Source organism: Malus domestica, chromosome 02 (genome assembly GCF_042453785.1).
Source record: "Malus domestica chromosome 02, GDT2T_hap1".
Lineage (NCBI taxonomy): Eukaryota > Viridiplantae > Streptophyta > Magnoliopsida > Rosales > Rosaceae > Malus > Malus domestica.
In genome coordinates this window covers 19,616,231-19,642,877 of record NC_091662.1, presented here as the reverse complement: position 1 = coordinate 19,642,877, position 26,647 = coordinate 19,616,231, and the positions used below count along the sequence as shown (strand labels likewise).

At 36.2% G+C, this 26,647-nt stretch overlaps 2 protein-coding genes across 2 annotated transcripts; one reads left to right on the top strand and one right to left on the bottom strand.

Moving 5' to 3' along the window:
- Positions 1 to 11,700: 11,700 nt before the first annotated feature.
- LOC103405906 (AT-hook motif nuclear-localized protein 22) lies at positions 11,701 to 13,668 on the top strand. The gene has a single exon (XM_008344934.4). The coding sequence runs from the start codon at positions 12,327 to 12,329 to the stop codon at positions 13,278 to 13,280; it is 954 nt and encodes a 317-aa protein (XP_008343156.1). The 5' UTR covers positions 11,701 to 12,326; the 3' UTR covers positions 13,281 to 13,668.
- Positions 13,669 to 19,061: 5,393 nt separating this feature from the next.
- On the bottom strand, positions 19,062 to 26,647 carry LOC103405912 (kinesin-like protein KIN-UB). Its single transcript, XM_008344939.4, has 19 exons — positions 26,299 to 26,647; positions 25,999 to 26,099; positions 25,728 to 25,850; positions 25,449 to 25,634; positions 25,115 to 25,336; positions 24,811 to 24,964; positions 24,471 to 24,620; positions 24,172 to 24,260; positions 23,637 to 23,840; positions 23,280 to 23,399; positions 22,613 to 22,744; positions 22,377 to 22,508; positions 21,902 to 22,040; positions 21,709 to 21,801; positions 20,888 to 21,013; positions 20,617 to 20,742; positions 19,970 to 20,113; positions 19,717 to 19,845; positions 19,062 to 19,635 (listed from the first exon to the last, which is right to left on the bottom strand). The coding sequence occupies exons 1-19, from the start codon at positions 26,468 to 26,470 to the stop codon at positions 19,475 to 19,477; spliced, it is 2,703 nt and encodes a 900-aa protein (XP_008343161.1). The 5' UTR covers positions 26,471 to 26,647; the 3' UTR covers positions 19,062 to 19,474.

Genomic DNA, 26,647 nt, shown 5'->3' with positions numbered 1-26,647 from the left:
TCACAGGTGGTTCCCTTATGGTGCCGATCAACAACTTTGGCGACTTCATCGCCAGTCTTTACTTGGTTGGCCGCAGGTTTCCTCTTGTTAGGAGGTGTTACCTTCTTGCCATGGTATTTGTGCCCTAGCGAGAAATCGTAGAGATAGAAGCAGCGATCCACGATGTGTTATTTTTTATCACAATAGGAGCATTTAAGAGACCGGTTACCTCGTTGTGCAGCAGGTTCCCTATTGCTTGTTACATTCATAGCATGTAAATTGGTATTATTATGAGTGAGAGATACCTCCACTTGTTTCTCTTGTTGTAGAACAAGAGAGTATGCCTTCCGAGTGTCTGGAAGTGGCTGCATCAATAAGATTTGCCCACGTACCGCGGCATATGATTCATTTAATCACATGAGAAACTGCATCACCCTTTCCTTTACATCTTGCTCATTAATCTTCTTCAAGCCCCCATAAGTGCATGTTGGAGGCTCATGGTAAGATGTCAATTCACCCCATAATGCTTTCAGCTTTGTGTAGTAGACTGAGATCGATTGTTGCTCCTGTCTGTGTTCAACAATTTCACTCTTAATTTGATAAACATCCGAATCATTTCCCTAGGAAAAACAATCAAGCAAGTCTACCCACACATCTGCTACTGATGGCTAGTAAGAAACACTGCTTGCGATGTCTTCATGCACAGAGTTCAAGATCCACGCGAGGACCATGTCATTGCATCGTTGCCACAATGCAAATTGTTTGTCTGTTTTAGCAGGAGGGTTAATGGTTCCATCGACCAAGCCCAGCTTGTTCTTCGCACTTAGACTGATGCACATAGCATGGCTCCATGTGTTGTAGTTGTCTCCTTGAAGAGTTTTGGAGACCAAAATGTTACAGCTTGATCAAAGGGATGTAATACGAATGGGTTCGAGATGTCAATAGCCATCTCTGTTGGTTTTGGATTGGTTGCTGATTCACTCATGATGATAGTACCGTTTGTTTAATGTGCGGAAGCGTTGGGTATTCAGAGTCACCAGAAACGGTGCTCTGATACCATGTTAAAAATATAAAGCTACTAGGGTTTCGGATCTCTAGGGTTTAGGATAAGCAAGGAAGATAATAATGGTAGTTTTATTTCATTCGAATTCTGCTTTACATGGAGTACAAGATTTATACAATAATACATGACGCTATTCTAGGAAGTCAACTATAAATATCAATACATGATTTACACGGATCAATTTATTCCTATAACTAAGGAAGACAAGCAATCCTTAATGATACTCCAAGATATTGGCTATTTATAAATTTCAGGAGGTAAATTAACTAAATTAAAATTTAAAGAAAAAATTGGCAGCTCTATACAAATTTGGAAGGCAAATTATCAAATAGGTGTTTTCTAATATTAAGGTGGTCCTTTGTTTTCTTCTTAGAGAAAGAGAGAGAGGGCGCTTGGACAAATTTTTTATTACAGGGGAGACCCATTTAGATTTTCCTTTGGCCAAAGAAGCCTTATTTTATCTGTTTATTTTCTTCTCTGTCTCTTTTTTTTTTCTCTCTGTCAAGAAGTAGAACCAGCTTGGACGTTGATATAATTTATAACTTATAATCTATTTATTGTTAGAATGACAGCTTGTATCCACACACGTAAAGTATATATTGATTTTTGTTTAACAAGTTATGGATTCATGAGTGTCATATGTTTCAACTTTAAGTAATTAGGATTGTGAAAAAAATTTAAGGACATGTTTGGTTTTCAACTTGAATTCAATTTAGGGGTTTTTTTTAACTTTAATCCTTCAAGAAAATTGAAATTTAAAATAAACCTTGTGTTAGATTAAATATTAATTATAATCTCTTGATCTATCCTTAATTCAAAATAATTAATGTGCATTTTATTTAATGTCTCCCATTAAATATTTAAATTTACTAATATATAAAATTTATTTTATTTTTTTACCAAAAAAGAGTTTTTTAATTTATTAATTTTATTTAACATTCTTCAAACTTTAAAGACTCAATTAATGTACCTAAATATGTGTACTGAAATGTATTATACTGAACTAATGTATTTAAATGTTAGTACCCGAAATGTATGTACCGAAATATAAGCACTGAAATGTATTATATTAAATTAATGTACTTAAATGTGTATACCAAAATGTATACATAGAAATGTATTATATTGAATTAATGTACCTAAATGTTTGTATCGAAATGTATGTACTGAAATGTGTGTACCTAAATGTATGCACCTAAATCTATTATAATGAATTTAATGTACCTAAATGAAGAAGACAAAGTACATCGAAATATGTTGTATAACAAAAATTAATTTATCTAAATGTTTACAACAAAATATATTCCGATAAATGAAATGAAAATTATAATGAAATAAAATTCATACATTAAAAATTAGGAAGAAAAAGAGAAATAATTAAAAAAAACAAAATATAATTAATAAATGAGGTTATTAATGTATCAAGTGTCACATCCCGGTCCGGGCCCCCACCACATCCCGGGCTCGACTCTACCATAGCACGATATTGTCTGCTTTGGGCCCCGACCACGCCCTCACGATTTTGTTTCTGGGAACTCACACGAGAACTTCCCAGTGGGTCACCCATCCTGGTAGTGCTCTCGCACGAACTCGTTTAACTTTGAAGTTCCGATGGAACCCGAAGTTAGTAAACTCCCAAAAAGTCTCATGCTAGGTAAAGATGGGAATATACATATAAGGCTTACAGGATCGTCACCCCTAGGTGATGTGGGATGTTACATCAAGGGACTAAAATTAGATTTTGATCTTACTCATGGTTTTAATCTAAGAGTCATCTTTGTCAAGAATTAAAATGAAGTTTTCTATTCAATTTATTTGACACAGAAACAATTTTTGAGTTTCAAGCCAAGAATCTTTGTTTAGTAGGACTACTTTTAGAAATTGAAATCAAAACCAACTAGAAAAAATAGCTTATATATTGGAGTAAGTTTTAGCAATGATCTCTTAACTTTAACTCAATTAAAGCAATGGTCCCTCAATTAAAAATCAATTACCATTGGTCTCTCAACTCATCAAAATGTGCAACTATGGTCCATCAACTTTAATCCAACTGGAGAAATGGTCCCTCAACTTTAACCCAATTGTAGCAATGGTCCCTCAACTTTAACCCAATTGTAGCAATGGTCCTTCCAACATAACTCATTTTAACAAAATTTTCTGACGAAGTTGACGAAAATGACCATAGCTACACGTTTTGATGAGTTGAAAAACTCCAATTGTAGCAATGGTCCTTCCAACATAACCTATTTTGACAAAATTTTGACGAAGTTGACAAAAATGACCATAGCTACATATTTTGATGAGTTGAGAGACCAATGGTAATAGATTTTTAGTTGAGGGACCATTGGTCCAATTTGATTAAAGTTAAGAGATCATTACTACAATTTACTCTATATATTGAAACAAAAATAATCAATTTTTAGAGTATTCAAAATCAACACACTCTCCAGTCTCTCTCTCTCCACATCCTATCTCTCCACTCTCTCCTCTCTTAGGATCACTTCTTTCTCTCATTTATCTTGACCCTAATGCCAGATCCTCTCTCTCTCTCTCTCCTATCTTTTGATATCTCTCTCCTCTTTTCCTAATCTCACGCTAGATACTCTCTTACCTCTGTCAGCTCCACCAATAAGTTGATGGTTGCATTTTTTTTATTTCTTTTCTTATTGTGGATACAAAAACAATTTGAATTTTATACCAAATAAAATTTTGAGTCTTATTAAAAATTGTTCCTAAGAAATGGTCTTAAGAAATATTTTTTAAAAAGAGAAATTTTTTTAATAGGATACCAAACGGGTCCTAAAATTTTGATGGCTTTGAGTTGAAGAAATTATAAGAAGGAAATGGTTTGGTAGAGTATAGAGAGAATTATAAGATGAAAGTGCAAATTAACCTCTATACAAAATCGCATTCATAATAAAATGAAAATGCAAGGGAGTCTTAAGTTAGATATATTGTTTTTTCTTATTATTTTATATCTTGAATAATATTAAAAGGAATTGTCATGCTCCTACCCCAAATGTAACAATTAATGTCATATTTATTTACAATGCCAAAATCCGAAATCGTAACACTCAGTGTAAGGTCTTGTGAGTTAAAATAATTAAATCGATCAAAGCAAAACTATGTTTCGACCAAAAAAAAGTCAAAGCATAACTATGGAAGAGTAGTCTTGTGGTAAGTTGAATGAATTTAACTTGTTGTCGATACTCTATATATTACATTAAAAATAGTGGCAAAATATCACTTTTTAGTGTAATACTGATAACATAGTAATGCTTAATATATAAGCTACACTTTTTATTTTTTGTCACTGGGGTTAGTTGCACATATAATCTCTGAGGTTTTTGGTGTTTTCACAAAACCCCCTTAGGTTTGAAAATGACAAAAATACCCCTTGACGTTTTACAAACCTCCCTCGATGACAAAAAAAAAACCCTAACAGTCATGACAAAAGTTGTGAAAATACCAAAAAATCCTTGCAGCGTTAAAATAGTATTTAGCCACAAGTTTTGGTTAGACGGTGCATTCTCCTAAGAGGTCTCCCCAGTTAGCCCCTAACAATAAACCAGTAGAAAGGAATTGTCTGAGGATATGCACCACACCAAACTTTGTTTCAGTTCATACATTTCCGAGCGCCTTTCAATTTTCCGAGGTAAGTATATGATATATTTCAATCTCAATAGTATATTAACAAACTTTGAATCTCATCATAGCTATATACTTCAATAGTAACTAGTAAGATCCACCATTTACTAGTGATTATTGCTTTGTTATCTCTGTTATTTTGGTAATGCTCTTACAGTTTTACGTGTATTTTCCTAAACAATTATGAACCTATTATTCTTTTACACAAAGATATACACTATAATACTGAATATACTGTTCACATAAAGAAAAAGTGAATACATTTGACATCAAAATTGTTTCTTTAAATTGTGTGAATCAATAGGGGATTTTGATTTATGGAAGACAGTGACACCCCATACTTCAGTCTCTGGTGCATGTCTACTTACTCCTCTCTTTTCGTCGAGAAATTTTTCAGTGTTTTTCAAACACAAAACAATCAAAACTGTTATTAAATAAGTGAAGAAATATTACCAAATATACTCTAGAGTAAGACATATCAACATTAACATCTACAAGAACACTTGATATACTATTTTATACTTCGCGTAAAAAAAAAAATTCTTATATCCCTCTCTCAAACCATGCAAGACAAAGAAAGCCAATAACCGTATCGTAAAACCAAACAAAACAAAGAGCTTTCATTCCATTCGACCTCTTAGCACACAGAAAGGCCGCCCTCTTGGTTGCCTCGCTCGGCCATCACTCTGTCACTGTCAGCAATCACCACCACCCCTCTCTCTCTCTCTCTCTTGTTCACGCCCACACGCTGTGGTTTGCCTTTCAACCTACACCAAGCACCATGGGCGATGAAGTCAAACTGTCCCCATATCATTTATGTTCGAATCTTCCCTTCTTATATTTGGTATACTACTGCAGCCACAACATAAGTCATTATTCATTAGTCGAACAGAATTATTTCTCACCAAAAATCAAAACACATACATTTTGTTTTTAAATATTTATTTAATAAAACCCTTTATAATCTATATATGGCTTTCCACACTTTTGTGATCATCAACAATGAGCTCAGTCCAAATGACATCGCTTCCATTAAATGCTACTCAATCGATTCTAGTTAATTATTGCTAATTTTTTCATCCAAAATATTAGTTGTCAGCAAGTGTTGTATTGCCCCGGTGATTAGGATTTTTTTTTTTTTTTTTTTGTGTGCTTGAATTCACTTTCCCCTTTTTGTTAATGTTACGTCGCTTGCAAATTATTAATTTTGAAAAATTAATTGAACACAAGAAAAAAAAAAAAGGAAACTTGCATGAGTTGTACTTTTTGTATGGATGTCGAGAAGCATGAAGCAATGGGACATGACTTTGGTTGGAAGGGTTAATTAGTTCCCTTGTTTTCAGGGAGACAAATTGAAGTTCAAGCAAGCGAGACTTTGAACATGCACGTGCGCGTGAGAGCTTACGTGAGTAAGTTAGTCAGACCTTCGCAACTTGCCAACATATTCAACGGTTCATGACTAACCTTTCTTATCCATTTTCTTCATCATCAACTGTTGGTTGTTTTGTGTTCATCGATCGATTCCACTAATGGCAAATTGATTTGCAAGTCCTAATAAATCATTTAGTTGACAAATGAGGATTTGGACTTTTTACAAAATTACAAATTCAACATATGTAATGTAGTTGACAAACATTTAAGGTTACAGTCCATTGAGATATGCATGAATGCCAAAAATTGGGTTCAACACGTTTTTCCTATTGTTGATGTTGATGTCAAAATTGAAAAAATAGGCGTTCCATTATTGGAGGCTGCTAACAAGTGTTTGAGTGTGTGTGAGTTTTTTGAGTAAAATTGACTTCTTAACAAATGATTGTGCACCAAGTGGGACACTGGTTCGGTTAAGTTCTTTTATGTGCTTCGAGTGGACGATGAATTAAAATCCAGTACAAGTTTGTGTGTATTTGCCTAAAAAGTAAATGAAAGAGAAATAGAAACTAAAATGAGAAAAAAAAATGTTACATTTCATGATGAAGTTGAGATGAAAGATGTTTACAAAAGTAAAATCTATTGATGAGTCAAACTACATGGCTTAAAATGTAAATAGACTGAAAATATAAAGAAAGCAAGCAAGGTTCAAGTCATAAAGGGCGAGGAAATGCTAGAAGAGTCCACCAAACCATTGGGTTCGAACTGGACTTAATAGAAAACATGTGCCTCACAGAGAAAATCAAGGTGGCTGAAATTGCACGTCAACCGAATCATACCATATGGTGGCAGAGTTGTAAAAATCTTAGATCACAAGGATCGTAGGCAATGTTTGCTTCGAAAGAAGGCTTTGAAATTGTAGCTGAAGAGCTAAAGGTTTTGCTAAAGAGCAATTGGATTTATGCTGAAAAGCAGTTGGGCTGATTCATAGAGATTGAATTTGACGAAGGTCCCGAGCTTGAAGGCCCTTGGTTTTATTTATAGGCGGTAAAGAAGGAGCAAAACTCTAGCCTTCAGTTGTCTCTTGGGGTGTTTTGCGTGATTGCTGCAGTGACATCAGCTTGTCAAATGACGCGTTCATTGCCATTTAAAGGTGGGTAATAGGTATGCTTTTTATCCTAAATGAAAAAAAAAAAAAAAAAAAAAAAAAAAAAAAAAAGTTAAAACATATCTAGCGTGAAATAAAGAAAAATTGGGCTCTAGAAGGGATTAGGATCCTCTCCAGGGACTTGGATTGTCTGCCCTCCCTATCCCATACCCTCCTATTTCAGTGGTCACGGTTAAGCCACGTTAACATTTTATATTTTCATTACTTTTTGTTTTATTATTTATATAAAAAATCAATATAAAATGTTGACGTGGCTTAACCGTGACCACAGAATATAGAAGGGCATGGAAAGAGTATGAGATGGGGAGGGCAGACAATCCAAGTCCCCTCTCCAGATGTTTATGTCCAGATCCTCGTGAGCTTTGCAAGAACTTCATGAACTGGTGATCCCGTGTGGCGCAGACCACAAAAGGAAAAGAGAACTAACAAAAAAATTGAACTCTTTTAGGCCAAATATTCATAAAAATAAAAAAAATTGATTATATAAAAACTAACTCAAATCTTGTCAATAAAAATAAATAAAGATAAACGAAAGTTAAACAATTTATAAAGTTGGGGTTTTAGTCTCTGTGCATTGGAGGGAAAAAAATGATTGACTCTAAACGTATAAATGAATAATTCAACATGCAGGTCTAAAGTTTAGATTATTTTTCTCTTGCTTGAAGAATCTTTCAAATATTTTATGGTACAATAATGTTTTCGTTAATTTTGGTGAATGTTATGTATGTATGTATGTATACAATATGTTTATATATACATGTGCATATTTTTTATGAAAAAAAAAACATGATTTCTATTCATTTTTAATTTTTTTTTTCACAGGATGGGGAGTATAATTTATCTTTTAATCTTTTCAATCCCACAAACAATGAGTTTTACTTAAAATCTCATTAACTTTAGCAGATACAAATCAGAAAGTAAATGCAAGAGAAAGCAAGCGAACGGCCGGTGCACCCCCACAAACTTGTAAAGAACGAGAGTAGTCGCCCTCAAGACACGCACTGACTCCACCCCACGGCTGACCCCCAAGTTCCAACTGCCCTCCGTCGGCCCCACTCCAGTTTCCCACGAGACCTCTCTGAAATGACAACTCCACCCCTACTTCTTCCAGTGAAATTACGGGTTCACAGACTCACATGCAGATGCAGTGCTCCCCTAGTTTTCCATATTCTGACTAAAAAATTATGGAACTGCTGCCTGCAGCTGCTAGTGCAAAGGGTTCGTGTAAGCTCTTGGGTTTTTGCTGCGTTTTGTTACTTACATATACTCCGGAAAACGAAAGTGTTTTACTTTACGTCTGTCCTGATGGAATAAGAGATAAATACAAGAAAATTTGTGTTATGAAGGATGTTTTTAGTTGAGAAAAACTTTTGAAACTTCCATGACTACGTTAGGTTTAGTTACATTTATTTAGTGAAGAGAATTGAGGTTTCACTATAAAATTAATTAGCAATATGAGGGATAGTCAATTTACTTATAAGGACATGTAAGGTTTCTCATTTTTTGGATGTAGGATTCCCTCTCAACATACTCCCTCATGTGTGCCGATGTGGAGAACACAAATAAGGTGACGTGGAGCATGTGTGGCCGTTGAGTTTCACACGCGGGACAACTTGCTCTGATATCATGAAGAAAATTGAAGTTCTACCATAAAATAGTTGACAATATGAAGAAAACCCAACCTTTTATAAGCCTTACAAGGTTTCTCTTTTTATTGATGTGAGACTTTTTACCTACACATTCTCACATGCCCATTACATGTGACGAATTTTCAAGTCAAACACATAAACAACAGAAATTGGATGATGTGAAGCACGTGTGGTCGTTGAACTTCACACGTAGGACAGCCCGCTCTGATAGCATAAAGAAAATTGAGGTTTCATTATAAAATCAATTGGCAATACATAAAATATCTAAATTACTTATAAACACATGTAATGTTTCTTCTTTTCTTCATATGAGATTGATACTTAGATTCGTGGAATAAGATAGATAAATATAAAAGAATTTATGCCATGAAGGCTTTTCTCAAAGTTTAGCTAGCTAAGCTTCAAAAGCTCAAAAGATGTAGAAATTTTTGTTGACGGCTACAAAGGCAAGAACTCATATAAGAAAGCTAGTTAATTTGTATAGTATAGGGCATGTGTTTCTGATCCGTATTAATTAATTTCTGCTTCGATCAGCGAGAGTGATATATATATATGTAATAGCGAAGGCATGCAGATTGCAGACTGCACTGAGCATAAAGAAATGTCTGTTATCTTCAGTTTGTAAGACCCAATTATACATGAAAAGCTTATAGCTGTGCAGTAATATGAGTTTAAATCTTGGTATTTGATGAGTCCATATTGTACCATATATTTTACCTTATTTTTAGTTATAATTTATTGGTTATTTTGCTAGAATTTTGATACTTTGTTATATATTTTGAATGTAGGATATTCGACTTCCTCTGGAGCAAAAACTGATCAAACGGATGAATTTTGGAGTGCTTCGAATTGGAGGATGTTTGTGAGTCTTTCAAGATGATTATGTCAAAGTTTCAGATTTTTTCTACCAAGCCGTTTGACCGTGGCGATGAAATTAAGGCTCAGCGCGCAGCTTTTCTAGATTGACTTTTATAGACGTTTTGAGTATTTTGAAGGTCAAGATGACATATTTTGAGGAAGATTCCTTCTGAGGATTTGTGGACGTCTTCAGCTTTCAAAAGAGACCTTTTGGGACCAAATTGGAATTGAATTGGTCGGTCAAAAGTGTGTTTTCTGAGAAGTCCGGTTTTGGTTTAAATAGCAAACCTTTTATTTCCTAGTTATCTTATTCTATTGTGTTTCCTAGTTTTTAGAAGACCTTTTCTAGTAAAGATTTTATTTTATAGTAGTATAAATAAGGCTTTTTAGCCATTAGGAACGATGGAGAACGCATCAATTTAAAGAACACACGCATTACTTAGGGTGCTTTGGAAGATTCAAGTTTATTTTTAAGGTGTTTTCTATCCATGTTTTTAATAATATTTTGTTTTATGATTGTTAGTAACTAGTTTCGTTTGCTAGGACGAGGCCACGAGCCTTAACAAGAATATGTAGTTTCTTTTCAATTTACTTATGATAATATGCATGCAAGTTTTGAATTATTAGTCACCGTGTTGAAACTATCTAATTGTCTTGATGATTGGCCACCATTAGGATATTTAGAAAAGTAATTTGATGCAATTTTAGCGGAGGGCTATCCCTGAAATTTGCACTAGCTTCTTATGGTTAATATGTAACTTCTTAGGATGGACGACACGTTTTAAGGGTTATATGGTTTTTCGAAAGGATTTCAGTATTTAAGCTGAAACTAAGACATATATATGCACATGATGCACGGTGCATGATGATACCTTAAGTTTTCATAAATTTGTAGTTCTGCAAAGGGCAATGCCTTCTTCTCTAAGTTCTTTATATGATTTGAAGAAAGAACATTAACTAAAGCCACATGAAATTTTTTTTTTTTTGAGTGAAATGATAGCGTTAGTGAGTTAAATGTTAGATTACCCACTGACGGGGTTTGAACCCACGTCGCCATGGAAGGGCACAACACCTTTCCACCACTATGGTAAAGGGCCACTTGCAAAGCCACATGAAAGTTAAAATACAACAAATTTATGAGGGGAAAAAAGGGTTATTGAATTTTCATTTTTAATTACAAGCTTCTTATAATAAAAAAAATTTAAAATTTTTGAAGAAGAAAATTATATGATATTAGGAAGCAGTAAATCGAGGTTCTATCTTTTTTTTTCTTTGAGCAAACAATATAATTATCTACACTAAATTCATTTAAACTCAGAAAGAAAAAAGTTAAACTTGAGTACGGAGAAAAGCAAACTTCTCGAGTCAACTTAACTAAATTAACGTCTGAAAAATCCAGGTTTGAATGAACAAAGAAAACAATGCTACAAAATTTCATGAATTACTAATTACTAATTAAATGATGTTATAAGTTTTCAACTCAGCTGAAGGAGAGATACTCTAATTACGAATTCATCACTTGGTAAACAAATAATGAACGAATGATTTAGTTTTTAAATACGTAATAAGTATATATTGATCAGTTGTGACCACTGGGAATGTGAATTGGTTATAAGAGGAATCTCTGCCTTGAAAGATTAGACTATGGGCTCATAGTTAACTAATTAATTAGTGATAGTCTCATGACTCCCATCTCATTTGTAGCTCAGAAGAAACAAAATAAGAGACATAAAAATGAGGAGCTTAAGGGTGCATGGGGTTCCACGGCGTTGGGGCCCCCGAGGGAGGGAGAGTAAGAGACAAAGGAGAGAGAGAGAGGGAGACGAAGGTAGGACCCACACCCGCCCAGGCGCACGCTGTCTTACCAAAAAACCAAGAAGAGGATCCAAAACCTATCAGAAAATATATATTCAATCAAAGCCATCCATCAACCGATCATGATACCACATCATCGATCCGGTTCAATTCCTCTGACCTAACCCTAAAACAATTTAAGCCAGCAAGGCAAAGGCACTGCCATCATCAACAAAAACAACATGCCCAAGGCCAAACAACTCAATAATCTCTCTCTCTCGCTCTCTCCCCCTCTCTCTCTCTCTCTCTAAGGTCTCAAAAGTCTTCTCAATCAAAAGCAAAACCCCAAAAGCCCAAATTCCAATCTCAATAGTTCTTCCAACTCTCACTTGTTCTCTTTCAATTTCTTTGTTAATTTCTCCCAAACTCTGAACCAAAACCAACTACTTTCAATTGGTTTCACATGATGAGAAGATGAGCTGATGATGCATGAGAAGAACAAGTAACTAGAAGGAAGAAGAAAGGTGGTTTGATGATATTTCTTCAGTTCTTTCAGCTGAGTACTTGGTGGGTAATTATTTGCCCTAAAATTTAGAACCCTTTCCCTTTTTTATTTTCTGGTAACAAAACCCTTTCCCTTTTCATTCTCAAAGAAAAAAGGAAACAGATCGAAGAAGAAGAAGAAGAAGAAGTCTCTCTCTCTCTCTCTCTCTCAATTCTCAAATTTGTCAAGAGATAGAAAGCTATAGCTGCTTGAGCTAAAATTAATTAGCTAGGTTTGAGAAGGATAGAAGAAGATATGGATCCAGTTGCAGCACATGGTCGTCCAATCCCACCTCCTTTCCTTTCAAGAGATCTTCACTTACATCCTCACCACCAATTCCAACAACACCTCCACCCCCACCACCTCAACCACCAAAATTCCGAGGACGAACAAAACGGCAGCGGAATCAACCGTGGAATCAAACGCGATCGCGGCGGCGGAGACGAGAACTCCGCGGGTGGCACCACCTCTCTGGAGGGAAAAGATCAACTGGGGTCCACCAGTGCCGGAGAGGCCGAGATCACAAGACGGCCCCGCGGCCGTCCCGCCGGCTCCAAGAACAAGGCCAAGCCCCCCATCATCATAACCCGGGACAGCGCCAATGCGCTGCGATCCCACGTTATGGAAGTAGCCAACGGCTGCGACATCATGGAAAGTGTCTCCACTTTCGCAAGGCGTAGACAAAGAGGGGTTTGCATTCTCAGCGGCAGCGGAACCGTCACTAATGTCACTCTAAGGCAGCCGGCCTCTCCGGGAGCCGTGGTCACTCTACACGGCAGGTTTGAAATTCTGTCCCTTTCAGGGTCCTTCTTGCCGCCCCCTGCCCCGCCTGCCGCATCATGCTTGACCATATACCTGGCCGGCGGACAGGGCCAAGTCGTTGGCGGTGGTGTGGTGGGTCCACTCTTGGCCTCGGGGCCGGTTGTTATCATGGCCGCGTCCTTTGGGAATGCGGCTTACGAGAGGCTACCCCTGGAGGAAGAAGAGGAGCCGGCCGTGGCCGGGCAAGTACAAGGAAGCGGAGGGTCCCTCGGTTCCCCAGGGATTGGAGGGCAAGAACATCAGCAGCAGTCACTTCAGCAGCAACAACAACAACAGCAACTACTGCAAGATCCTAATGCACCATCGCTTTTTCATGGGATGCCACAGAGTCTGCTAAACCAATTGCCTGCTGATGCATATTGGGGCACGGCACGCCCTCCTTATTGATTGACTAATCAATAGCAAAAAAAAAAAGAAGCTCACTTGTGTTTTAATTTTTGTCAATCTTCAGATGGATGGATCCCTTTTTTTTACCTCTTCAAATTAAACAGCTTTTGCTCATTTTTCTTCTTTTATAAAATTTAGTTGGTGTTTAATTAAATAGTTAATCAAAGATGTTGATTAGTTGATCATGGTATTAATTCATCGTCAATAGGTGTTTGGATTGAGATTTGGATGTACAAAACCATGTATTTTAGTGGGGGTTTGGTTTACTTTTACCAGTGGAATATTAGTTTCTTTCAGTTCACCGCAAGTGATTGTAGCTGTATAGCTTAGAGATGAAGCAGCAGCATATATGTTATGAAAAAGGTTGGCATTCTAGCTATTTCACCTATTCTTCTTTTTCTTTTTTTTACAGTTCTTTATTGGATGGTTTTCACAGTTCTCGTATAGTACAATACACAGTTTCCGTTTTTTCACTTTTAACAATCATCATTACACGACCCACCTTTCTTCTTCTTCTTCTTCTTCTTCTTCTTCTTCTTCTTCTTCTTCTTCTTCTTCTTCTTCTCTTCATTGTTATTGTCTGAAGAAGTGACTGATGTGTTGTGGAAGTTAAAGTGGTTTGTTTAACAGTAACTTTTAAGTTCGTGACCGTTCAAGGTTAGTGAAAGCGTACTTTAATTTCCTCAATAGAATGAAGGCCTTAGGGTTTTTGTTTTCTCTCTCAGAATCTCTGACTGAGTTATTTAGCCCAGCAGCAGCTAGGGTTTTGTTATGGAGGTGGTCGATCGAGAAGGACATTGGATACTGGGTCACACGTGCATTGCTCTGTAAAAGTTATTTTTCGAGGCAACAACCAGAACAAACTGACCTCAACTCCACCAAGCGTTAAACTCTCTCTCTCTCTCTCTCTCTCTCTCTCTCTCTCTCTCTCTCTCTCTCATTGACTCCACAGAAGTACAGGAATGGAGCGAATCAAGCAGCTAAGAGAAATTAAGGTCAGTAAATTAAATTTTAAAATAAAACTGTAGTTTTTTGCTTGATTTTCTGATCAAATATGGATGCTCCTCGAAACCCTAGCTAGCTCTGTGCTTCTCTATTTGGATTCTAATTCGTTTGCCTAGGCCCATTCTGCACTTCATCGATGAGAGATATCAAGTCTCAATTTCTTCGTGGACATTATATATTTACCAGGTAATTACGTCTCCCTTATACATACATACATATATATATATATATATGATTATAAGTAAATCGTTCCCTTCACTAATTTTTGTAGAATGAAGATTGTCTCTCCCTTATTAATTTTCTTCAACTACTTATTTTTCCTCCTCTTTACATTGCTTAATTGATTTCCCTTTCTTTTCTCCCTCTTCCTGATGACGATTTTCGGAAGAAACCTGGTTTTGATTTTATGTCCCAAAAGAAACTCTATGAGGAAGGTAACTTCTTCAAGGTGCAACTCATATATATATATATATATATATATGACCTATATATATTTATTAACCTTAGATTCTTCGAAAGTGGAATCTGTGTTTACATAATATTCCACACACAACTCATAGATTCTGCACAATCAGTATTCACATCTTATATATGCCAAGAAATTGCATATAATAATATCAGAAATCCCTTATAAATTGTACACGCAAATATATATAGTACGCACAACGAATATTAAAATTGTTATAACTGCATATACCAACCCAAAAGCCTAAGCTATAAGTAAATAAATATATATATATATATAGCATGTATTTTAATTCGCATTCGTGCGTGAAGTTTATCTATGGTAATATGAATGATTCTTACCCTTGTACATGTACAATTTGAGGGGTGATTATTAGGTGGACCATGCATGCCTACTGCGCTTGGGACAATTCAAATTCATGTGTGTGTGTGTTACATGGGTAGAGCGATCAGCTCTTTTTTATCCACACACAAACATCTTGCTAATTTATGTTATTTTATCTTTTTCAATTTATTCAATCTGGCAGTCTAAAATTGAGATGTATATGCGGAAGTAAAGGAGTGTGTGGATAGTACCACCCATATAGATACATGTGTGTGTGTGGATATATATATATATATATATATATATATATATATATATATATATATATCCCTTCCAATTTCATTATGATGAGCATCACTTTATCATTCTTTGAAGTGCAATCTGATCATGACAACGTACAAAAACGGCAGGCTTTCACCTTCTCCTCCAACATCAGAAGAGACTCTTTGTATATCATACGTGCATTAGCTTAATACTGCTTCTATTCCATTCCGTTTGATATAATTTCTGGATCGATCGATCTCCTATAAGCTTTTACGTTTTAGGGTTTCGTATCAAGTATCTGGTTAATTAGGCAACCTAGGCATGCCATTTTCTCTTCAACTTAGATCAAGGGCAAGCTAAAGATTTAATATATATGCTATCGTAGGAAACTTAATTTTTTGATAAAAGACATATTTCATTCAAAGCCAGAAAAAGACTACTCAGTACAAGAGATGGAGATATATCCTCTTTAACAAAATCACAAATCAAAGAGGGAGTTTCATTAACCCAACCAAGTACAATCACCTCCAGAATGGAGGGCAAAACAAGCAAGCCTATGGGCTACTCAGTACAAGAGATGGAGATATCCTCTTGTAGGAAACTTAATTTAAAGAGGAAATGGTTGTAGGTCTTGGACCTTGTTTGTACGTGGATGAAAAATAACATCTCCTAATTGAACTCAATGTAATTTTAGTAGCACTATTTCTTTGATTCTGAACTACCAACTGACCAACACCATTGGATTAATGCAAACATTAAAGAATATTGTGCTCGTTTTTTTAATAATATTAATGAGCTTATGATAATCAAGGCTACTGCTAGCTCATTCGGCATATTTCTTTTATGAAAGGGGCCAAAATAAGATTCACAAAAATGAAGAACATATATAATTCAAAGAGGAGAGTACTTGTAAACAAAGATATAAAAATACGAACAATAATCATATGTTTTGCAAGACACTGCTAAAAGAGACAGATGATCCATAAAAATTAATGTTTCCAGTGCTGCGTCATCATGTGAGACATAAAAACTCTTAAAACAAATCGGCGACTTAAGAATTTTAGTACACCAAAGAAATGATACACGGAGAATACACGGAAGAGGCACGGAGGATTCTACAAAGTGTTGGGCAATGGAAGAATACTTTCGTCCGAAGAGATGCTAATAAGGTGGCTCATCGCCTAGCTAGATTAGGCCTAACTTCATATCACCCTGTTTCTTGGTTTGAGGAACCTCCTAATGTAATTTCTGATTTTTATTGGAGGAAATATTAGCTGTTAAGTTTTTTGGTGCGGGACACTCTTTTTTCCTTCGACCGGGTTGAAACCCCTGGCAAGGTTTTTATCGAGACCCGTTTATGCACCTTATCCTCTGTTTGTACCACTGTTCTAAAAATCCTCGCCTAGGCGCTAAGCGGCTGGCCACTGCCCCAATTAATGCCTAGGCATTTGAAAATTAAGAAATTGTGCCTAGACCGGCTGAGGTGCCCGCCTAGACCTCCTAGCCTATCTAGACTAGCGCCTATCATCTTTTAGAACCTTGGTGCATGCTTAAATGAACACACATTATAAGACACTTGTTGCATACTTTGCATACTTAAATCAACACACATTATATACTTGTTCCCCATGTTTTCAATATGTTCCAATACTTTATAACATATATGTCATTCTATTTTGTAGTTCATGATGAAATTATATATATTTTAAGTATAAGCATACACTTATTTACACGAAATATAATAGATTCACTTAAATCCACCTAGGCACTAAGCCCAAACCCGCCACCCGACTAGCGCCTAGCGTCTTTTAGAACCTTGGTACTTTGTACATTTTCTCCCATAATCAATGAATATCGCACATAAATTCAAAAAATAATAATAAGAAAAAGAAACAATAAATTCATTAATATTCCGCATATTGTTTATCTTGATTTGAATCTTGTAACTAACTTGGCAAGGTTTTTATCGAGGCCCGTTTGTACACCTTATCCTCTGTTACGTTTTCTCTCATATTCAATGAATATCGAACTTGAATTAAAATAAAAAAGGATAAATTCATTAATATTCCACATACTGTTTATCTTGATTGGAATCTTGTAAGTAGTTACTATTGTGCGTACAGATAGATACGTTCAACCAAAAATTGATGATGATAACGGTCAATGTGGGTCTTGTGTTGAATTGTTATTATATTCTAAATAGACACTTCTTGAGGACCAAATGATATTGATACATGCATGTTCCAATCTGTTACGAGGAGCTACCGATTATTTAATAATGATGATGATGTTTAAAGTCCTCAACTTTTACCATAAACCATATTTAAACCTAAGTGGTGCTAAGTCCCCTCATTAATTATAAGTAGTCACTAAACTTCTTTTTTTTTTTTTTTTTTTTTTTTGATAAGTAGTGTTTCAAAGTAATTTTCACATTTTTATTTTATCTTCAGACACCAAGCTTCACATTTTAATTTAAAAAGATGGATATTCAAAAAAATTATCGAGATTATTAATATTTTCCCACTAACACAACGTAAGTTATAGGATCAAGGAATCACGAATCGACACCCTTAGATAAAATTCTAAAACACCACAAGTTTAAGAGCGACTCGATTTTCAATTGTAATGATAATAAGATGATTGAAATACAACCATAATATTTAGTTTAAATTGTCCTAGTGAACTAGTTGCGAAGGAAAATGAAACGGGAAATTACAAAGTTCCAAAAATAACCTTAAAGGTGTTCTTAACCTACTAAACGTCATTAAAATGTCAAAATCCAACTTATATCAACAAAGCGGCGAGCTGTACTCGTCTTGTTGTTCTCTTTCCATAAGTTATCCTCGGCAAAATGGACATAGAAAACGCAAATTCTATTTATGGTAAAATAATTATTCACATCAGAATTCGCATTTTAATATGTTCTTCCAATCCTACGTCACCTATCTCCCACCACCCATTTTTTCATTCGTCCATTTATTTTATATTCTTTTCTCATATCTCAAACGCAAAAAGTGAAAACGAAATCATTCACAAATGGGCCTTCAAGAATTTATTCTTGAGTTTATTGTTTATGTGATAAGCCACAACATCTTTGGCATGTATTGTTTTAACATACCAAAGAGCAATCTACTCCATGTGTCATGCAGAGGCTTGTGTTTGCTTTCTTTACCTCATGAAAAGTAAGCTTATGTCCTTTTTTAAGGTTTGTTCCTCTATCATGAATAGTAACATATAGAGAGAGGAAGACAAAGCTATAACTTACACACTAATAGATGATGATCAAGTTTTCAACAAGACTTGAACCACGTAAACAAAGCATCAACTTAGAATCCTTATGCTATCTCTAATGGAAAGGGCTACAGATCCAAAAGCCAAAAAAACCAAAAATTGATCTCCAACCGATAACGGGGCTACAATTTTATGAAACCCACCAGACCATTATTTGGCTGAAGGAGCATCAAGCTGGGCAGATGTAACCTCCTCTTAGCCTTGTTTTTGGGTTGAGCTCCTCAATTGTAATAATCGATTCAAATGTAACCCCCTCTTAGCCTTGTTTATAGTAGTTAGATATATTCTGCACTATAAGACTAGAGGAGAGGAACCACGTGTTATGAAGCATCCGAAGCGACACATTCTACCTTTGTGCCTTTGTGGTTTCAATGAGAGCATTGAAGAACAAACCTTTAAAACTAGAAGGTGATAATCTAAACAAGTTAGCGTTTAACAAACTAAAGAATGAAGATTATCATTGGTTATAGGAATAAATCGATACAACATGGGAAACGGCGTGATGCCATTTCGACCTTATGTACCTTATCCAACTGTACGGGACTCGATTCCCCCTTAAGCCGCAGCATATCTCTCCCTTCTTAATTTGTTCGTTGTCACCGATTACAAACAGACGCTAAGCTAAAGAGAAGAGCTATAAAACATGAATGTAAACTGAACCTCACTTACTTTACACAAAAATTGCGAGGAATTCCACCGGTCATGCCCCTTTTTAGCACGTAACAATAGTCAGACTCAATTCTTGACCAAGCTATACAGAAGCATCACGATTTTGCGTGCGCATCTCTCATTGACTGGAGAGATAATAGATATATTCAGAGCAGCCCATCACACTGCTTGCTAATCAGTAGTCTATCCGTAACCGTCGCATTTCAGCACGGAAAGTGGGGCTTGAATTCAAAGTCCGATGAGCAAGACTCCTTATGTCCTCTCGTGAACAGTCTCGGGAAATTCTAACTAGCTCCCAGAGGGCACCTCCACTAATCATGTCCTTTGCATTCACCTCTGTGATTTAAATACCCAATATATAAATGTGGAACGTTTAAGACATAAAGATGTTATCTAGGATCAGACAAATTCACCTACCATGTTGTGCTAAGTGACAGAGTGCAAGCTCAATGTGGCGCCGGATTGGTGCAGCCTCGTCATTAGCATTTTGTACAATCCATGGAAGCGCACCATCTTCTATCAAGAAAGATCTTCCATTCTTTATCCCTATTGTAGGTCGGCATATTGACATTACACCAAAAACGTAAAAATCTTAAATCAGACATTCCACCATAATACTGAGGGAACTATCGCCCACTGTTCATGGAATATTTCTGACAGAGGCTCTTACCTTGAGTGCACGCTCGTGATTCACATTTTGCAAAGTTAGCAATACCACGTGCCACTTGGGAAAGAACATCAGGATGCCCGCACCTCACAATTCCTAGCAACGCCTTAATACCACCTTCAGACCTTAGCTTCATTTGTAGCTTATCTGAGGATATTAACAAAATAATAACAAAGCAGGATTTAAATACTCAAAAAGGTCGTACCCAGTGCACAAGGCTCCCGCGTTACACAGGGCTGGGAGAGGTGAATGTCGGCTAGCCTTACCCCCATTTATGGAGAGGCTGCTCCAGGATTTAAATACTCAAATTTAGGAAAAAAATGCAGAGCAAACGAAGACAAATTTAAGAACAAACAACAGAAAATCCTTCCTCTGAAGCATAGAATTGGAAAATGGACATGTTTCCAGGGACTAGTGTAAAAAAGTTTGAATTATATATAATAAACCCGAGAACTAAATAGAAAAGAGGAGTCTTCTTCAAAGATTTTAAAAGGACCTTTATTATGCACTAATAAGCCAATGAAGCCATTTATGCTTGATTACTACAGATAGTTATACACATTTTCTTTTAAGACCATCAGAGAAAAGAAATGAATAAAAGGCAAAGGCTCTAATAATAAAACAAGTAAAGAAAAGACAACGCAGTATACCATTGCCGCATAAATTAGCAATAGCTCCAGCAACCATGCGTAGGGTTTGAGCATCATCAGCATCAGCGGCTGTCGTTGCTAACAAACTAATCCCACCTTCCTGCATTATAATTTCTTGATTGGCTTCTGCAATTCCAGAGAGGAAGTAACGTAGAAAAAACCAATATTTTGAAAGTCAGACAGATACTTCTCAACCCAAAAGTAATAACATTCAAACTACAGAAGAAGCCCTTGCACATTAAGAAAGAAGAATAGATCATTGAGCACTCACCATTCATTGCAAGATTTGCAATGGCACCAGCTGCCACTCTTCGAACGGTTTCGTCCTCAAAGCTTCTAAGAAGCATCAGCAAGGAAGTAAGACCACCAGCTTCAACTATCCTTTTCTGATTTGCCTCTGCTTTTCACATACAAGTGCACAACAATTCTCTGAAAGTTAAAACTACAAAAAACGAAAAAAAAAGTAACAGTGTATACAACTGCAACTTCAATTACTTTTGTATAACAATCAAACCAAGGTACAAAAAGAAAAAGTGGTTTTGGAGAAAGAACATACAGCTTCATAAAAAGAAAAAAGAATGGTCTCCTAAGAAATCAATTGTGCATTCAGTATTCAGAGACAAAGTGGTTTTGGATAAAGCCAAGGATTAGCAAATAGCAGTAACTCTACTACAGATTACCTATTCTTCAACATAATAGTTATTAAACTTATTATATAAGTAACAAAGAATGATAAGACTATCTTCAAGAATTGCATCAACCATTGCCGTTCCTCCACTAGCAAATGGGAGTACAATTCACATCTCCCGAATCAAGTAAGAATTTACTTTTCTGTATTTGCATTTTACAACTAAAGAACCAAAAACATGAAAGCAACCAACTGGATTGATCGTTCCAATGCACCTATATATTAGAGATAAACAAGATGAATAAAGGTCACAGGAAAATAAAGGAGAAATACAATAGAAAAAGATCAAGAACTTGTGTGCTGCAATAAATAAAATCTTAAGATTGCTGTAGATAAAACATGAAATTGGAAGACATGGAATAATTGGCCACAAGAAAAATTGCACCAGATATACATCTACACACCTTCAGCCGCTAAGTTGGCTACCACTTTTACAGCATGAATGCGAACATTAGCATCATCCGACTCAAGTAAGGACAAAATCTTTTGCAATCCAACTGTTTCATTGATTGACAAAACCAACATGAGAGATCCCTATGGATTAAAATGGTTGGAACAAATATTGCCTATGCATTAAAATGCAATATTTATCATTACCTTGTTCAAAGAGTGTGGAAACTGGTGCCTTGTGTCCATTCCCAGTGTCTCTGGGATAGGAATGCCTAACTGAAGGTGCAGAAGAATCTATACCAGTAAACCCATTTCCAGACCCGCCTCTATCAAGACACCTTCTCATCTATAAATACGAATAAAAGCAAAAATGATTAAATTCCTAGGTGTGGGACGAGAATTGTTGAACTTGTTACATTATATGATTCCCAACGCGAACAGTTCATTCATGTTCAGCTGAGGCTTTCTCAAATATAAGCACTCCAAGAAAGCAATTTTATTTTTTATGAACGAAAGATAACTGAATAATCAACTTGGTTTGTGAAAGCAAAAGGCTCAGATACTTTCAGCACTGAGTTGAAAGTACACGAAGTAGTTATGACATTTATTTACAGTTTCACAAACCAAATATAACTTTAGCGTGGAGGAAAAACTTTTATGTTAACTTCTATGAATTACATACCTGCTCAGCTTCAAAATTCGACTGCAACAACTGACTGCGTAAAATTACTATTTCTTCTTCAAGTTTCTTCTTATGTTCAGCGTCCTCCTCCAGAAGTTTATGAACCTTCAAAAATTCCGCATCTCCACCAGCCTAGTACACCAAGAATAATCCCATAATTAATATCAATCCCATGCTTAGGGATTTTGAGAAGCCAGATAATGCTAGCAATACATAATCTACGAGAGAAGTCATACTTGTGATTGTGAATATAGCCCTAGGCTTTTGAGATTTTTCAGCTCCTCCTCAGCCTTTTTTCTGAGGTCAATTTCTTTTTTAAGCAACTCTTGTAACTCAGCCACTTCCTTAGAAGGAGAAAGCCCGGACCCCTAAATAACAGGAAAACAAATCAACTGTATTATGTATTTGGTATTCCAAAAGTAAGGATGCACTTGGTTTGACAAACTTCAAATCTTCATTTTCAGTTCCTCTTTTTTTTTTTTTGTAAATGCCTTTGGTTAGAGAGACTTTTTTAAGAGAACAAAACAGGTGAAAACACATTTTACTAGAGAATTTTAAACGATTTAAGTAATAAATTTGACGAACTTCAAGAAAATCCAGAAATTTATAAACATCCTACTGATAAGTTACAAATATTTTGTTGCAAGCGTGATATGTATCATGTTATTTACAGATATATGACAAACCAATAGTTCATAATAGGGCAATCCACTTTACAAATTTCACTCAATGAGAAGATAATATGACTACTTGGGAATTGTAAAGTCGATACGCAAAAGATACATAAGTCCAAGATGATATTTAAGTCAAATGTCTAAGAGCTCTTAGTAAACAAACAATTAACTCGAGAACTTGCTTTCAAGACAACATATTTTAGCACATAATGATTATTCAATGGACTACCTCTCCGTTACATTTAATATCAATCAGGCCCTCATGGTCCGGCTTCTGATTTGACACCAACTTCTCCTCCAGCTCCTTAACAGCTTCCATATAATCCATTTGGCATTTTCGCCTCTCCTTCTGCAGAAAGGATAAAAAAAAACACTTAAAATGTAGCACCAATATGATTACTGAATCAACAAATCTCTGTCAGACGCATGGTAGTATTAAAAAGTAATAAAATAGTATTAAAGAGAATCAATTAAAGAAAAAAATGTAGTAAAATAGTTTCAAGTCCATCAAGACCACTTAAAGAATTATAGAGCATAAAAAAAGAGTGAAGTTCATTCTGTAATAATAAAATAAAAGCAGACGAACCTCTAATGCATCAGCAAAGTTTCTTTCAACATCAGAGACACGTTTTTGTGCTTCTAGGTTTATTCTTTCAATTTCATCCTCAAAATTTTTATGCTGCCTTTCATTTTCTGCAATAAGCTTGTCCACTTGTACTTCAAGTTTCCTTGACAAACTTTTGTAATCAAACTCTTCCTTAATTTTCAACATATTCTCCACCTTCATAGCCTGCCAATAATAAAATAGCACATCCATTCATATCCCAAGTAATCAAGAAACATTAACTGACAAAAAATTTCATTATCGAAGAATAACTGCTAATATCGATAGAAGATGAATTAAATGGAATAATGTGGATGTTGACAGATAGTGAGAATAAAGTACATGATTCATGAATAGCAATGTTGCATTTCAAATTTACCCGTCTTTTATTGGAGCTTATACAATTAGTACAATAACATGAGCTTTGATTTTGGTAAAGTACATATGATATCGACAACAAAACAATAATAGATGCTTCCTAATTCAAATTTTATGACCTCCAACTATAAAAACTGACCCTTTGTCCAAATAGTATGGTACTTGTAGTCTCTCCCCGATGACGTGGAGAAGGTCCAATAGTAACAATTAATGAAGTCCTCGCTGATCCTGCAATTTGAATTAAATGTGAAGCCAAAAAAAATGGTAAAACAGAAATTCCATTTAGCAAACATGAAAATAATTCTAAACAAACAAGAAAATGAACCAAGCTACAAATATTATGAGTATTCACATGTCAATGGCAGTCATGGGCCTCATGGCTAGCATATCAAGTACTCTACTCAGCTCAAGTTTGCATTGACATGACAAACAGCCTACCTCCAAACGAATCTTTAAGCAATCTTGTAAGCTTTGAATCGCGAAATGGAACATGAGAACTATTCTCTGCTAGAGAATTAATGCACTTCCCTAGTGCACTAAGCGATAGATTGATACACTTAGCTTCCTCTAACATATGTCCCTCACTTCCTGCCATAAAGGAAAAACAAAAGTTTCACCACACAAGTGGGACTGGCCTCCATATGGATAAGGAAATCACACAATGACTTGTGAGATACACACATGTACACAAACATGAATGAACATCTGCAGAGACATGCTGACATATGTATTATAACAGTTACGGAACTGATAAAAGGTCACAAGTTGGGATGTACACCTGATTTTTGTATACGTTCGGAACCTGCCAAATCTACCACCACAAGTTTGCTTTTCCGGACTAGTGGCTTGAAAGGCTTGGTCAAGTGAGTAGGGTCACCATTTTCACTTGCAACATCATCTTCTCTTCCTAAGACAGACCTCTTAACTTGTACCTACAACAAGGCACTATTAAACATCAAGATTCCAGTTATGTTATCACGAAACAACCTGGTTACCAACAAGAAACTATGACGTGATCATGACTAAAAAAAATTAACTATATGAATGAAAATAAACAGATACTAGACAGTCAACTATTTTACCATCAAAATCGCATGACTACGAGATGATTCAGTGTTCAATTTTGTGTTAGCAGCTATACGGTGAGCTTCCCCACATCTTAACAACTCCAGAAAACTTTGCTGATTTTTTATCTCTACAATAGTGGCCCCAGGTACTGAAACATCTCCAGTTCTTGGATCTTCCACAATGGGAATATTATCATTTGCCGGATCAAGCAGATCCTGTAGGGTCTCCATATAAAGCTATAAAAAAAATCGGTAGATGGTAAGAAGGTCAAACTTCTGAACAATGACGATTAGATATAAACAGAGAGCATTAAGAAGATCAAACCAATAATGGTATGAGGGTAACAACCTGCAGGTACGATACAGAGATAGAATCAGTCTGGGGAGATATATCTGCCAAAATGTCCTCCATTGAACGAACCATGATTCCACGCTCAGATGTATCTTCTTCTCCAAGCTGTCCAAGAGTAAATGTTTTCCCTGTACCTGTCTGACCGTAAGCCATAACCGTGCCATTGTAACCATCTAAAACACTCTACAATAGTAAAAAGGCAACTATTCAGTTGTTGCGTAATGTCAATAAAAGATTGTAGGAAAATATGACAAGGACTATAATAGAGAACAAAACCTCCACGACAGGCTTGGCAACAACTTCATAGACACGCTTCTGCGATGCATACTCCGTGAGCACATCATCAAACTCATAGGTATCCAAATCCCAATTGTTCTTTCTAAGTTTCAACCTTTTAAGCTGCAGTTGAAGTAGAACAATATCAAACACTAATAGGTACACCACAAACACCAAAAATCCAGAAATAAAACCTTTAAAAGATACAAACCACCGGCATTCCCAAAATTAAACTTTGAAAAACGCATCAAAAACAAATATTAGCAACTACCTCTGGCTGCAACTCCACACAGTCAGCAAAATCGGCATCAGCCATCATCTCCTCCGCATTTCTGGGCCGCAATCTTACAGCTACTCGAACTCTTCCGGGTACTAATCGATTCGAAAACACAATCAACAGGCATACAAGCAAAATTTCATCCTCATTTGGATTTGCATTTCTTATTCTATTTATCCATTTTTTCCACTTATAATCCAAATGTCAAACATTTATTTAAATGATTAATTGCATTAATGTTTCCATTTCCCCACAATTTGAATCGAATCCCACTTGGGGAAAACAAAAACCGACCTCCGTCGTCCTTGGAAGCTGCGGTGCCAAACAGCGCCGGGCTGCTCCGGCGCACGGCGGATCCGGGAGATTGAGAAGGAGGGAGCCTGGACTTGAACGACGACGTTCTGAAATTGGCCGGGCGATCCAGCTTCACGGAACCCCTCAGCGCGACGCCGTTTCGCGAAGACATCGACTACAGTACTGCAGCGAGATTTCACAGGCGCATTCAGTGTGCTGCTCTGCTGCGTGTGTGTCTGGTGTTCCGGGGGTTTGATGATTTCAAAGTGGAGTGTTGGAGGAGACCGAGAGGGAGGGAGAGAGGTGGGCAGTGGGGCAGTGTAAGGGAAGAAACAGAGAAAGTTGCAGA